The sequence below is a fragment of the Oxyura jamaicensis genome, chromosome 2, assembly GCF_011077185.1.
Source record: "Oxyura jamaicensis isolate SHBP4307 breed ruddy duck chromosome 2, BPBGC_Ojam_1.0, whole genome shotgun sequence".
Lineage (NCBI taxonomy): Eukaryota > Metazoa > Chordata > Aves > Anseriformes > Anatidae > Oxyura > Oxyura jamaicensis.
Genome location: NC_048894.1, coordinates 103891743 through 103905895, shown reverse-complemented (window position 1 = coordinate 103905895; position 14153 = coordinate 103891743). Strand labels below are relative to the sequence as shown.

General features: G+C 38.4%; 1 protein-coding gene across 3 annotated transcripts in view; it reads left to right on the top strand.

Annotated features, from left to right (window-relative positions):
* Window positions 1-11446, top strand: part of LAMA3 (laminin subunit alpha 3) — a 112814-nt gene extending 101368 nt beyond the window's left edge. For all 3 annotated transcript variants that reach the window (XM_035318301.1, XM_035318302.1, XM_035318300.1), the window contains exons 63-77: window positions 232-351; window positions 961-1085; window positions 1450-1570; window positions 1955-2095; window positions 2589-2719; window positions 3611-3742; window positions 5269-5413; window positions 5691-5854; window positions 6254-6443; window positions 7089-7229; window positions 8033-8192; window positions 8327-8454; window positions 9997-10090; window positions 10409-10528; window positions 10714-11446. In XM_035318301.1, the coding sequence (XP_035174192.1) occupies window positions 232-351; window positions 961-1085; window positions 1450-1570; window positions 1955-2095; window positions 2589-2719; window positions 3611-3742; window positions 5269-5413; window positions 5691-5854; window positions 6254-6443; window positions 7089-7229; window positions 8033-8192; window positions 8327-8454; window positions 9997-10090; window positions 10409-10528; window positions 10714-10859 (2058 nt within the window). In that variant the 3' untranslated portion in view covers window positions 10860-11446. The remainder of the gene's footprint in view (window positions 1-231; window positions 352-960; window positions 1086-1449; window positions 1571-1954; window positions 2096-2588; window positions 2720-3610; window positions 3743-5268; window positions 5414-5690; window positions 5855-6253; window positions 6444-7088; window positions 7230-8032; window positions 8193-8326; window positions 8455-9996; window positions 10091-10408; window positions 10529-10713) is intronic.
* The last annotated feature ends 2707 nt before the right edge of the window (window positions 11447-14153 follow it).

Sequence of the window (14153 nt, the reverse complement as noted above, 5' to 3'; positions counted from 1 at the left end):
GAGAAAAAGTCCTTGAGAGATTTGAGGAATATATCTTGAGCTGATAATAGATCTGTTTATAAGAGCTTTTAATTACAGTTATTCTTATAAGTTTTAGTCTGCTTCGTTTTATCATATTCTTGGCATAATGGAACAACTGGAACAACTAGGTAGGTTCATTAAAATAATTCACGTGACACTGAAATATATACAAAATGTTGGGGAATTTGTATGTTTTTATTCTTACCACAGGATCAGTTCATCAGTGTGCTCATTAAAGATGGCCACCCAGTTTTTAGATACAAAATTGACTCTGAGCCTCCAAAACAAATAGAACGCAATGCAACTTTAAACGATGGAACATATAAACAAGTAAGTAATTTTAAACAACTAAGTGATCATTATTTGTAGAGATACACATTAGCTGAAACTGACCGTCCTGCTAGCTTCTTACTAAACATCTACTTAGCAGTCATCCAGATGTCATTAAAACCTTTGATTTTGATTCATTCTCCCTTTTCCCCTCCCTGCATTTCCGTTTAAATAGTGTAGGTAGCAGTGACTGCTGGAAAAAGTCCTTATGCTGTACTAGGTCAAGTTACCTCCAGTCAGCTGACTGACCCAGGCTTGTAGGAGGCAACAGCTCCTCAATCTTCAACTGCAAACAGAAGGCAATGTTTGAACGTTAGGTGAAGTGTATTTTTAGGACAATATTTCTAAGAAAAATGAAATCTCACCTTGTATTTGAATAGAAAAACATTTTGCTTAGGCATTGGCTTTGGCTAAGTGCCTAAATTTTTCAAATACCTTTGAACTACCACTCTTACTATGAATTTAAAGCACTAGTATACAGAAGGAGGAAAAACAATTCTGTGTCCTGCTCTCTCAGTGTAATCTGCGAAATCTTGCTCTGAGTGTAATGTGCTTAATAATTTCTGTTTCTATTAAGCAAAGTAATTCCCAATTTTTCACATATTTCAGATTAGCATGTTGCTTGCCCGAGGCAAGAATATTGTTTATGTCAGCTATGATATTACAGCCAACATAAAAGTCTTCAGTTTCACTAAGTACTATCTAGGCGGAATTCCATCTTCTCTGCGGAAACAGTGAGTAGCTATAAAAAGACTGTAATATAATAGGCTTTGTATGGTAACTCCATCTAAATTCTTTCCTTAGGCAATTTCTTTCACACTCTGTATTGTGTATCTTATGCGATATGCAAATAGACAGTGTATAAGCTATGATTGTAATCTGTGATTTTTATGGCTAATGATGGGTTCTTCATTTGAGTGTGCCCTTAAGAACAGGTTTGATCAGCATGAAGTATGTTTGTGCAATAGAGGTTGCTTTTTTTTTTTTTTTCTATTTGTTATATTGTAAACATTTACAGGGTATTATACTGGTGTGTGCTTTGAAATATCAGACTACCAAGGCTACCAAACTCTTTTTCCTTCCATTCCCTGAAACCAGATTTAATATAACCACACCTCCATTCCGGGGCTGCATGAAGAATGTGAAAAACCCTAAGACTGCATCTGTTGTTTTTGATGAGACTGTTGGGGTCAGCAAGAAATGTTCAGATGACTGGAAGGTAACTAAGAGTGGTATTTTAAAATGTTTGCTAGAGTTCATAGATTCTGTTTTGTCTCTGAAGCCTGGGTGTTACATTTTTCTTAGGTCAAAAATTAGGTTTCGTTACATGTGATGGTAATGAAAGAAGCTGAATTTAGTATGAAGATGAAAGAAAGGAGACTTCACCCCTCATCTCCCTGTAGAGCTTCTCACATCAGTTAGTTAATGCTGGTGAAACCAATTCAGTCAGTCTGTTCTGTACTGAAATTTTGTACGTGCAGTTTTCCCTATGTTTAGTGTGGACTGGAGTTGGTCACAATTATGTTGAGTAGGGCAGTTATTGGCCCATACAGTCATTTCTTCAAATTAGAAGGAAAATCACTGAAAGTATTATCTCTTTCAGCTCATCAGATCTGCATCTTTCTCCAAGAAGGGCACACTGAGCCTGAGCGCGGAGGGTTTCCCATTTCCCCAAGATTTCCAAGTTGGCTTTGGTTTTCGCACGATGGCATCGACTGGAACACTCTTAAATTACAATCTAAGGGTATGAAACATGTTCAGCTTACAATGTGTAATTGTTCTTATTTCTTGATTAGAATGTTTGTCTGTGACTTTGTCAGTTTGGCATCACAAGCAAGTCTCACACAGATGCCTGTATTTTAAGGCAAGAAATAGCTACTATAATAATCTTCAGAGCATGCCATCTTGCATGTCATAGGCCAGAGAAACTCATCCTTGCATTTCTTCACTCAACCAACAATTAGTTTCATGAGAAACTGATCTTTAACCTTGAGCATTCTGCAGAGTAGCTTATGCACCACACCACCACCATCCCGGTAAGATAACTGTTGCCTAATACAGTTGTCTGGGGACAAATTCTGAGGAAAAACAGGCCCTCTAGATGACAGATAAATGCAGTTTTAGTCTCAGAAAATTTCTCTTCCACAAGAGACCACAGGGAACTGTATTAATGGCAATAACACAGGAAAAACTAAAGGCACCTGCATTAAGGTTCATATTGTGCAATTCTTTTTTAGCCTGATACTCTTACAATCTTTCTGAGTCCTGGCTTTGTATTTGCAAAGATGGGAGAGAAGGAACTCTCTCTAAACAAGACATATGAAGATGGGTTAATGCATTATGTGACAGTAATGAGAAGAGCCAACAGGTGAGTTCAGTCTTTCATCCAATTCTTTTATGTTGCGCTTGGCAAAAGATTAAAAATTTGTGTGACTTGTTCTTTGGGTACACAGATAAAAATGCCCTGGGCTAGCAGAGGATAGTGAAATAATAAAGCAAAAGGAGATTTTTGGTCAAAGGGAAATGTATGTCAGTACCTGTAATGTTTCAGCTGTACATCACTATGCATGTCACACACACTGTGAGTTTAGTGTATTTGTCAAGCTGGAGGTATGGAGTTCCTCCCCTTGCCATAGCCTTTATGTATGTCACTGTAAGTTATAAATCTATCTAACATAAGTGGTTACGGATTCAGAGAAGAAGCTAATGTCGTGTCTGTTTTTTTCAATAGTGATCTATTATGTAGATATCAGAAAGAACAATTTACCAGAAAACTCCTAAATCCTGTTGGTTTCTGGGCAACACATAAAATGAAATAAATGCTAATTAAAGAGGAAGGTTTTGAATGTTTGACTATAACTTTGGGTAATTATAATTTTTAATCTTATCTGTACTAAGTGTTGCTAATGTGTTAAGTGCACTATTTGACACAACGGATACAATCCTGTCCCATATCTGTCAATAACATATTTTTCATGAATTTCAATTGGATCGGGATTTCACTGTAGAACTGAAGAGCTAGAGGCAACACTTACTCAATACCTACCACTAAAAAGCAGAGTTAATTTCACAGAAGATGAATTCAGTATAAGCACATACCTAAAAAAATGCTAAGAGTAAGCTAACAAAGCTGTAGTGTAATTACAAGCTAATGAAAAAACACTGCTGTCAAATGTTTCTTTTTTAATAATATATTTCATTCAAATTCATAAATGTATTTCTTTAGATTTCATGCTCATTTTTCTTCACCTTGTTTCAGAGTAAGTCTACTGGTTGATGATAAGCCTGCATCAATATTAGTTGACTCTTCAAGATCACGGATATCAATGCAGCCTATAATATTTGGTGGAGATGATTTTGAAGGCTGCATCTCAAACATCTTTATAGAAAGGTATTTGGCCTAGAAGGATTTTAGTTTCATGTATTTTAGCCTGTTATCCTTCTTTAATCACATTAAAATCGATTTTGGCTAAATTGCTTCTTTTTCTACATGTATAAAACCTGCATAACTTTCCTGCTCCAAAATGTTCTTTTTTTTTCCAGACAGATTACATATGGTAACAAGTTGCAATTAAATCTGTTGTTCAGATGTAATGGGATTTTAGTTTGAATCATACCCATTTAGTAGTCTTTTAATCAAAGAATAAGCTCAACATAGTGAATTGGAAGTGTCCCAATAAGGCATCCAAAAAGATCTGCTAGATTTTATCATTATAGCTTAAACAGGGAGCCTGGTAATGAAGTGAGCAAAGCTTGCTGGCTTCAACCAAAACAGTTACACAAACAAATGAGAGTATGCCTATAAAAATCAGGTGCCTGATTTATGTTTCTCTTTTTCACTGGTGTTTTTCAGTATTAGATACCTTACAGGCAAAATTTAGGAGAGAAATGTGATGTAAAAATGTTCTTTAAGAAAAGCACACCTTCAGTCACAAGTGATCTACCACTGTGGCTTTGTTTTAGCTACGTTTTGATTAATATTTATACAAGTATAGAGTTTAACAAAAAAAGTGTATTTTGATTATATATTCTTTTAAAATAGCGTAAGACAATGAAGTAACCTGCATATTAACCTCCCCATCAGAAGCCAAATCTGGAGAATTGCTTTTAATACAACAGATGGAGAGTTGATATTGTAGCTAGTTAAGTGAATGGAGACACAGACTAAAATTGAAGAAGTTCAGTTTCAGCTCCCAACCCTACCACTCTTCTCATAGAAAACCATAGGCAAGGAGCTCCATTGCTTTTTCTCAGTTGTAAAGTGTTTTGTAATTTGCTCATTAAAGGTGCTCTGTATGACCTACGGAATGATAGTATTACTTAATGTTATTCTTTATACACAAAGGAAATTGGTGTTGATGGTCTTTCTGATAATTTGACTATAATCCCAGAATTGCATATTAAGTTGTGATGGGGTTTACCGCTTGACAGATCTGATTAGAATGTCTTACTTACAGGGGAGGTGAATGATTGAGCTAACAGGACCTGATGTTCCCATTTTATCTTGATCTGCCACTGGCTATGCATACATTAACCAGAAAAGTTTTGTAGCCTGATCCAGAAATTTTATTCAGTCAAGGCTGCTGTCACTTTTCCCCCTTTTTTCAATGGTATTTTTTTTAAAGTAGAGCACAAAAGACTTTGTTTAGAAGAGATGAGAATAAAACTTTTTTTTTTCTTTTTTTTTTCTTCTTTTTTTTTTTTTTTTCTCCAAAGCTAAAAGGCAAAGGCCAGAGTCAGGACAAATGTGAATTTGCAGTGTTGAATGTACATTTTCCATCGAAAACTGAAAATTGGTACTTTAACATCAGGTCACTGGGAAATCCATTTTGTACAGAACAGTTTTACAATGCGTTGTTGATTGTGCTAGAGAAAAGGCATGCTGTGTCACAGCACTTACTGTTTTCTTCACTCTAGGACAGATCAGCTCCCCGAGGTTCAAAATCTCATTCATCATACTGAAAAGAGGGGTGTATCCCTTGGAGCTTGCCACCAACATGAGAACCTTGAACCAATGCTGCTGAAAGAATTCAAAAATCCACTCAGGTTTAAGATGCTAAAGGTATGCCTATTTTTACTGTCATCTTCACTCCATATTGATGCATATTTGTCTGTATGGCCATGGTTTGTAGAACCAGGTGTAACTGTTTTACTTTCATCTCACATCTGAAGCATGTTCTTAATGTGTTGAAGTTCCATGCTAAATGCATACCCATTCCAGAATGACAACAACTTCTGTCATTTAGAGAAGGGTGCTGAGTGCCTCAGGTGGGAATTCTTAAACATGTAGATTGAATTATTCTTTTACCTTCTGTAAAAATTTCAATTCTATCTTACAGCATGAAAAATATGTTGACCATTTGACAGATTATAATGTGCAGCATGACCAGCAAAACCACAATTTATCAACTTGGTTAAATGCCAACAGTGAAGCGTATCTACTTGGAAACACCCCCAACAGTTTTATATCCTACACATTTTCTCCACCTACGCCTACAGACAGGTAATACAAATGTAATCCTAATATTTGAATCTTCAAAGCTGATTGAATCTTTCGGTGCTAAAAGCTAGGATTTTTTTCCTGCTTATGCTTTTGGATACAACAGAAGAATGGTTCTAAAGGTTCAGGAACTTTTTCCCATTGTTAATATTTTACCAAACTGTGTAGGTTGACAGATATGGTAGACAGCTACAGAGTACATTGATGCCAAATGCTAAGCCTGAATACGTAAACATTCATTCACGTTCAGAAATGCAGAAAATGTAGAACACTGTGGTTCCACCCAAACCCTATTCTGCATTTCACAAATTGAGTTTCACTGCCATTTTTTCTGGAGAACAGAAAGAATACAAGGTCTAACAAAAGAGACCTATGCATGAATATGCTTACTTTCCCCTACAGGTTACATTTTTCTGTAGATATACGGACTCGATCATCAAGAGGATTAATAATTTTCATGGAGGAAACGTCTGAGAATTCTTATATATCTCTCCACATTTCAAAAGGACATTTTGTCTTTTCACTTAGTTCTGGAGGAAAACGATTCAAAATCAAAACTGCTACTAAATACAATGATGGGCAATGGCACACTGTGAGTATTATGGCACAGGAACCATGGTGAAACCATGGCAAGCATTCAGCATGCATGGCCTATTGAGCTTCTAAGTTATTAGGCAGCGGCAGGGAAGAAAAAAATGAAATTGTTCCTTTTGGCCATCTGAAGTTAATTCATATGCTTGAAAGCTCATGTGGTTGGCAGGTGTCTGTTACGAGAGAGCTTACAGAGACCAATAGTCCTGGCGTGTTATTTTCAGTTTAAATATTTCAACAACATGGTGCTTAAGTTAAAGAACAAATATCACAAAGGGATCACTAAGGTACAGAATAAAGGCAGTATTCTGACTTCTGTCACACACACACAAAGCATGGAATTACTCCATTCACAGGCTGTAGCAAAGGTGGCCAGAATCTGGGTCCCTGACAGAATGGTTGGTGTGCAAGATACTACTCATTATCAAAACATCTTGATATTTGATGCAAGTATTTCATTTGTCCACTTCCCTTGCTACTTGGGCTAGCTTCAGACCAGCCTGAAAAATACACTCTCACTTTAAGACTATACTGTATATGATTAATTTTTTTAAACACCTATTTTTTTTGCTGCTTGGTGCTCTAGCTGCAGTGGCTTTCACTGGCCTTGGGTTTTCACATTCTGTTATGTTTGCACCCCGCAAAGGTGGTCTTCAGCAGAGATGGGAAGAATGTACTCCTTGTTGTTGACGGTCTAGCGGCCCAGCATGGAAGATTAGCAAGAAATTCTCCTGTCAGCATTAAGCCACCAATCTATCTGGGAGGCCTGCCATCACTGAAAAGACAGGTAAATAACTGTGATGCATCCACCTCCACATACTCCCCAGGCTGCACTAATTACATGTGGAAGTGTTAATATGAAGGGTTCCCATGCTGAAAAGGTCTGGCGGATATTTCCAAGCACTGACTGTGAGCACTGTCTGTAATCAATGTTTGCAGTTGATCATTACAGATCTTTTTCCCTTGCTGTTCACACAGCTCTCAACTGGACCCATATTTCCAACATGTGCTACTGAGGCACGGCTGACAGCCATGTGCCATTTTCATTTCTGTTATTTGAGAAATAGCAAATACTGAAGTCACATTTGTAATTCCAGGGATAGTGTTTACCCATGCACTGCTTATCTCAGTGGGCTAAGTGATAACCCATGGAGAGCAAAGGCTCCTCTTAATTAAGAAATTACGGATGTAGAACCCGATTTTAATCTGAAATAGAAGTTGTTCCTATTACTTCAAGAATGAGAAAATTAATGATGCAGGGCATTTTGTAAAGGCAGGTTAAAATAAAGAGCCTCTTAGGAAAGAAGGGGTGTATCTGAGATCTTACAATTCCCATTGCGTTGTCCTTCTGACACATCACTGGGAGCATCTGTTTTGCAAGCAGGAGTTCTGTTAAGTCGAAATCAGCTATTTCATGTTTTCAGCTCTTTTAATTTCAGAGTATCTTTTCACTGCATAGAGATGGAGTTTAGGTGCCCTTAAATACCCATTGTCTGTCTACAGTCCAACAATGCAAAGAACTAACAGGTAGTCTTACTAAAAGGGTGGTCATCATGCTTTGGTAGTCATGTTTTTGAAATATGCTTTCAGAGTATACCAGTGAAGAGTTTCAAGGGTTGCCTGAGGAATTTTAAGATGAACGGAAAAATCATGAATGCACCTCAGCAAAAAAATGGTGTGCTTCCATGTCTGGATACTCCCATGGAGATGGGGATCTATTTCTTTAAGGAAGGAGGATACATTGCCATTGGTAAGCAGTGCAGAGATTATGGTTTGAATGTGTATACATGTACATAGAAGGATTTTTAGTGCTTATTTTTGTGATGTTTTCCAACTGTCTCTTCCAATGATTGTTCATCTACGTACTCTTTAATTTCTCCACAGACAATTTGCGAATGGGCTTGGATTTTAGGATTGTATTTACCATTCGGCCAAGGAGTTCAACGGGTGTATTACTCCATTCTGGAAGCAAGCCAGACAACTACTTGACTGTTTACATGGAAGAAGGAAAAGTAAGTACCTGAAATGAAATCACAGCCTATATATTACCATTATTCAGCTGGGAGGAGTTCTGAGCTTGAACCCTGGGCTTAGGTGTTACAGCATTTGTCTAGAGGTTTAACACTGAACAACTTCTTCAGAATGGTTCAAAACCTTTGCATGGAAAATGGAGCATTTAACGTGTCTCTGTGCCTACAGGTGGAGCTTCCCTTGTGTGAACACTAGCATGCACGTGTTCTTTGCGCAGCAGTCAGCAGAAGGGCACAGTCTCCATTTTCTCAGGCTTCGTAGCCCTGACAAAAACTGGCTGGGCTTTTGGCCAGAGGCTATAGGACTCCATGGCTTATTTCCACTTCTATTTTAGTCATCACTTGGCTGTACTGATGCAGCTCTGTAACAGCATTGAGTATAGAACTTGAGCAGTCTTTTTTTGTGTTAGCACTTTCTACTCTAGTTGACAGGTGTGTCATGGTGATTATTTTTATCACTTGTTTTTTCATAATGTAACAGCTTTAGAATGTATGTTGGACCCCAAAACCATTGTGCTTGCTTCTGGATAGACATCAAATAAAAATAGGTCTCAGCTCAACAGAACCTGTTGTCTGGCATGGTTTAAAGGAGCATAAATCTATCTAACTTCAGAAAGGGTCAGCTTTGCTCTTTTCTCCCTAGGCATGGCTATCCATTTGCAGCCATCCCTAGTGCAGGCCAACAGCTGACCAGATTAGGGAGCTTGTTTTTATTATTTATCTTCTTGTCATTGCTTAGCTTCACCCAGCTCATTGATCTGGTTCAAGACACAGCTAGCACGTGGAAGCAGGGCCATCAATAGCTGGGGAGTCCTTAGGGACAAGATTGACCACTTTTTTCAGCAGTAACTTCGATTCATGTTGGCTATCAGTGTGGGCAAGGTGATAAATGTCAAAGGGACACCATCAGTCCTGACACGATCGGAGCCTGAGAGGAAGGGCACTCACTACATCAGTTACCTGACCGTTACCGAGTTTGTTGTAACCATCACAGAAAAAGCAGTCTGTTTACAAGGAACAAGGACCAAAACGTAAGAAAACACAAGCAGATTCTTGTTTGAAATATCACAGTAAATAGACAATCTACAAGCTTCTCAAGTGACATACAAGGAGACCAAAGCTACCTGAAAGGCTGGAGAAACATATTGCAGTGATTCTCTCTGGAGATGCCTAGAGTGTAGGTGACTGCTTTGCAAAAAGAAAAGGGAGGCCTAGTAGGAAAGACTCTGTCTCAGAGAGATTATGTCAAAAGAATTAACATAATTTTGTAAGATTGAGAGGGAATAAGAGACAAAGGTCTTGTTTGTACGCTTGTAAATTCTGTAATACTTCTCCTGGGACTTGATTAGGGAAATTTACTTTCTTCCCGGAGATGATAATTTCTGGAATAGGTATACAATGACTGTGACCCTTAAAATTAGGTGAAACCCAGCCCTCCACAAGTTCAGTAAATTACTAAAAGTACTGTATTTTTCTGTTCCTCATTTCTTTGCCATGGTAACTTAACAGATAACTGTTTTACAGCTCATTGCTGCTGGAAATAGTGGCGCTGGAGAATTCCAGACAACAGTCACACCTCGGCAATCTCTGTATAACGGACAGTGGCATACAATTGCAGGTATGTTGTATCACACCAGTTCTACAGAAACTTGGAAAGAAGGGCGAGCACAAAGCATTGCAGACCCAGATTTATTATTAATCATTTCACTTCTTTTTATTTTGAGAGTACTCTTAAGAACAATGTAAGTGTTTTGTGTTAATTCAAGGCATTACATGAGAGGGCTTTTTTTTATTTAGTCCCAGAGTACCTAGATGTGTCAGCCTGATTTTGAATTGAGATAAAATCTGTTTTTCAGCAAGTTAAATTTCAGAACAGATGCTGTTTAAAAAAATAATGTCATATCTGGCTGGTTCTTCAATACCTGCTTCTTTGCAGTCTCTCGGACAGGGAACGCTGTGCAGCTCGATGTAGGCACCCAGAGTAACAATACCACTGGACACCCACCCTTTTCTCCTAGACATCTGCATCAGCCACTCTACTTTGGCAAAATTCCAGGTAATATAATATTATTGCTGCTTTATTTCTTTATGTAGTCACTGTGTTTTTTCTCCTTTCTAAAACAAATGTTCTGTTCATACATGCAGTCCTATATCATTCTTCCCTCTTCTGAAAGCCTTGAAGTAGTTCATCTTTTAAATAATTTTCATTTTATTGAACTTGATCTTTCTACCTTGTTGTAGCAAATTTGGACACACCGTGGCTTCCAGTTAAAGACTCATATTTTGGCTGTCTTCGGAATATTAACGTCAACGGCAAACCTGTCTCCACCAAGAGAATTTCAGAGGTTCATGGTGTAGTGAGTTTGCATGGGTGCCCGGCCACGTAACTGTGCTGTTGCAGTATTTGTACACTCATCAGGTTGGGCCTGCTGAAGAACTACGTGAATTCATGCAACGTGGGTTCCACTTCTGCTGATCGCTGGGTCACTGTCATCAGGCTGGTTATTCACAAGAGCTGGTGAGCAAATGCATCCTCTGGATGTGGACGGCGCCAAAGCAATTTTAAACTACGGACTTTGATAAACTCCCTATTAAATGTTATTGATTTCCAAGGTAATCCGTTGTGTCTTTTGAAATATATGCAGAAAATATAATTGTATATACCCTACTGGGCCAAATTCTGCTCTCACCCACAACAGCGTGGAACTAAGTAACTCCTGTGGCTTAAGTTCAGAAATTGACCTTAATGCTGGTCATCTTGAGAGCAATTTGACCCACTAATATAAAGAATTTTATAAAAAATATAAATCTCTTTGGATTGATGAACAGAATGTCTATACAGAAATGTACATTAATGTTAAAAGTAATAATAATATAAAAGGAGTTTGAAGCACTTTAAGGAGTGAAACTCTGGGAGTTTTTTACAATGCTAGGAATTCTGGGGCCAAATAAATACAGTATGTTTTTAAAACCATCCATTTTCCTGTTTGGTTATTTCAATCTGGTATTTCTTTGATGTGCTTTTTACAGACTACTAAATCCTGCTTGCTTTACGCAAATGTTTCTGTAGCTTTAAGGAGCTGGTTTGCCTGAATAAGCAGGAGTCCATTATCTCTGCTTATTAGAATTTGGTTGTGTAAAAACCTCGGAGTATTTTTTCTTGTAAGCTTCAGAGCCAGAGTTTCCTCCGTAGACCTTTTTTTTTTTTTTTTTTCCTGATTAAATGAAGAAAAGTTAGTTTAGGAACAGCACTGCACGTGGTACAGTTGTGTAGGACTGCAGGACTAAAGCAGCAAAACTGTTTTCTTTGGCATTCAAATCTTTGTACCTGATCATGACCCATGGTGGAGTGAGGGGACCAACTTTGCTTTAGTTTTCTAAATACAGGGTTGACCTGAATAGACTTGAGTTGGCTTCACCTTCCACTGCATTTTGATGCTGGTTTTTGTTTTATTTTTTTCCCAGTTCACTGATGCCATCCCTTTTTTGCAAAATTAAAAGCTTTTCTAAGGCTGGCCATTAGGCAGGAGAAGACAGCAATACAAACAAACCTTCCTTCCCACCTCCTGCTATGTTTGCTCCCACCTTCTACTGTCTTCTTGCCCCAGGTACAGCAGGATGTCCTCACAGTGTGTGGTACGAGGTGCTGCCTGGATTAACAGAAGATCCCAGATCAATAGCCCTTACACCTGCGGTTGCTAATCCCTTATTAAATTCTTGCAGCTTCAGGTCTTTGGGGTGACAAAAGTGTCAGACAGCTGCTCATGCACAATCTTGCATTTTTGTTTTTTTACAGCAACTTTGTGTCTATGTCCATACAGGGGGCTCTCAGGGACTGAGTTAATTTTGGGGAATGGGATGAGGTGAAAGTATGCCAGGGTTGACGTGTCTGAGGGAGCAGAGGATTGGCACCCAAGGGTAAATGCCCTTTCTCTAGAGGTGCTCTGCAAAAACTGCTTCTCCTGTACGGCTGCCCGCAGTTGGAAAGGAAATACCCGCATGCCTAGGGGTGGTAGGATTTGGAAGTAACCTTTTCAGATATCAATACTTGAATCCTTTCTATACGTAATGCCTTTGAAGTAACCCCCTGCCTTTGAAGTAGATTGTCAGGTATACAGGTGACCAAAACTGTGGAAATGCACAATTGGTTTGCTGGCCTGAGCTGGCACTGATAATTTCTGTGTGGAGAAAGGAAGAACTGATAAACTTTATCATGATATTTTCTCATAACATTTAAATATCTCATGCCCACCAGACTGCTCACTGAAGCAGATTTTCCCTAGCCCCAAGATAGCCTTTTCCTTCTTCCCTTCCCCCATCAAATAAGCAAATATGGCAAAGATCTTTGCCTCACAGTCTGGAGCCAGTCCTGGATTTCAATTCCCTTCCACTTCATTTTATTTTGTCAGAAATATTTTTAATGCTGACAGGAAAGAAATGAAAAATGTATAAAGACTTCTGTAAATGTATGTTGTAATATCTGGTAAGTATGAATTCCAGTACAATCCTAATGTATTAAAAATAAAAAAGTTGAAAAGTGCCTCTGATTTTAAGGGTGGCTTGTTTTCTTTCTTTTTTTTTTTTTTTTTGTAATTTTTTAATTGTTATAAGCAATATTTGCAAGGATCTCATCATTCAAGCGTTGGCATTTGATAGTTGAAAGAGTATCAAATACACTCAGAACACTGCAAGTGCACAGCTAAATAGGCACTTTAACAGACTGATGTTACAGGCTCGTCTGAATCCCTGATCAATTACATAAGGAGAGCAGATTTCCTCTCTAGATTAAACGACATTGATTTTGCTAGGGCCAAGCCCCTCCCTTAGCCCTTAGCCACGTCAAGGGCAAGGGCTTCTTCTCCAGTTAATTTGGATTAGATTTAATAGAAGCATGTTACCTGGGGTGGATGACACTAAGTCCAATGAGCTCCCATTTATTATGACTGCAAAACACAGCCAGATTATAATGAGAGCTGAAAGCCAGTTAACGACCTAACACTGAGATCTGCCGTCAAATATAATGAAACAGATCACAGGGCACTCAGGGAAAAAAGTGCAGTTACCATAGAAAAAGGTGTGTATATACAAGGAAAACATTTTTCACTTCATTGTTTGTAAATGACACTGTTATTTAAGTCTCTAATTAACAACAGCATCCAATTAAGACATCTTAACAGACTTCCTCTATCTCTCCTTGAAGGCCTGTGCTTTTGCTACTGCAGAGCTCTCGTGTAAATACAGAGCCCTAAGCCCTGCAGTCTGCAGCAATATGAATTGGGTGGACTAATTCTCTTTGGTTTTGCAGCCACGTATTTGGATTCACCTGTGAACCGTTTCATCTTAGCCAATCCTCCTGCTAGTAGCTTTGCCTCTTCTGGAGTCCTTTGTGAATTATTTACTGTGAGGGGGTTTTGTTTTGTTTTGTTTTTCCTTTTTTTTCTTCCCTCCCCTTTTTGTCCATCATAAAATCAGGGGAGTAGCCTGGAACTGGAAGACGTGGTCTCACTGAAATGTCTATAACTGCATTATGGCTGTGTAATGAACTCTCACTGTGCTTTTTGCCTCCTACCATTTTCTTTGTGGTTTCTTCATTTCAAAAGTTCAGCATCTCTCTCCAATGATGTAAGGAAATTTAGGGCACAGTGGTCCAGTCTTCTGTAAATCTGTCTGCACTTTCTAAA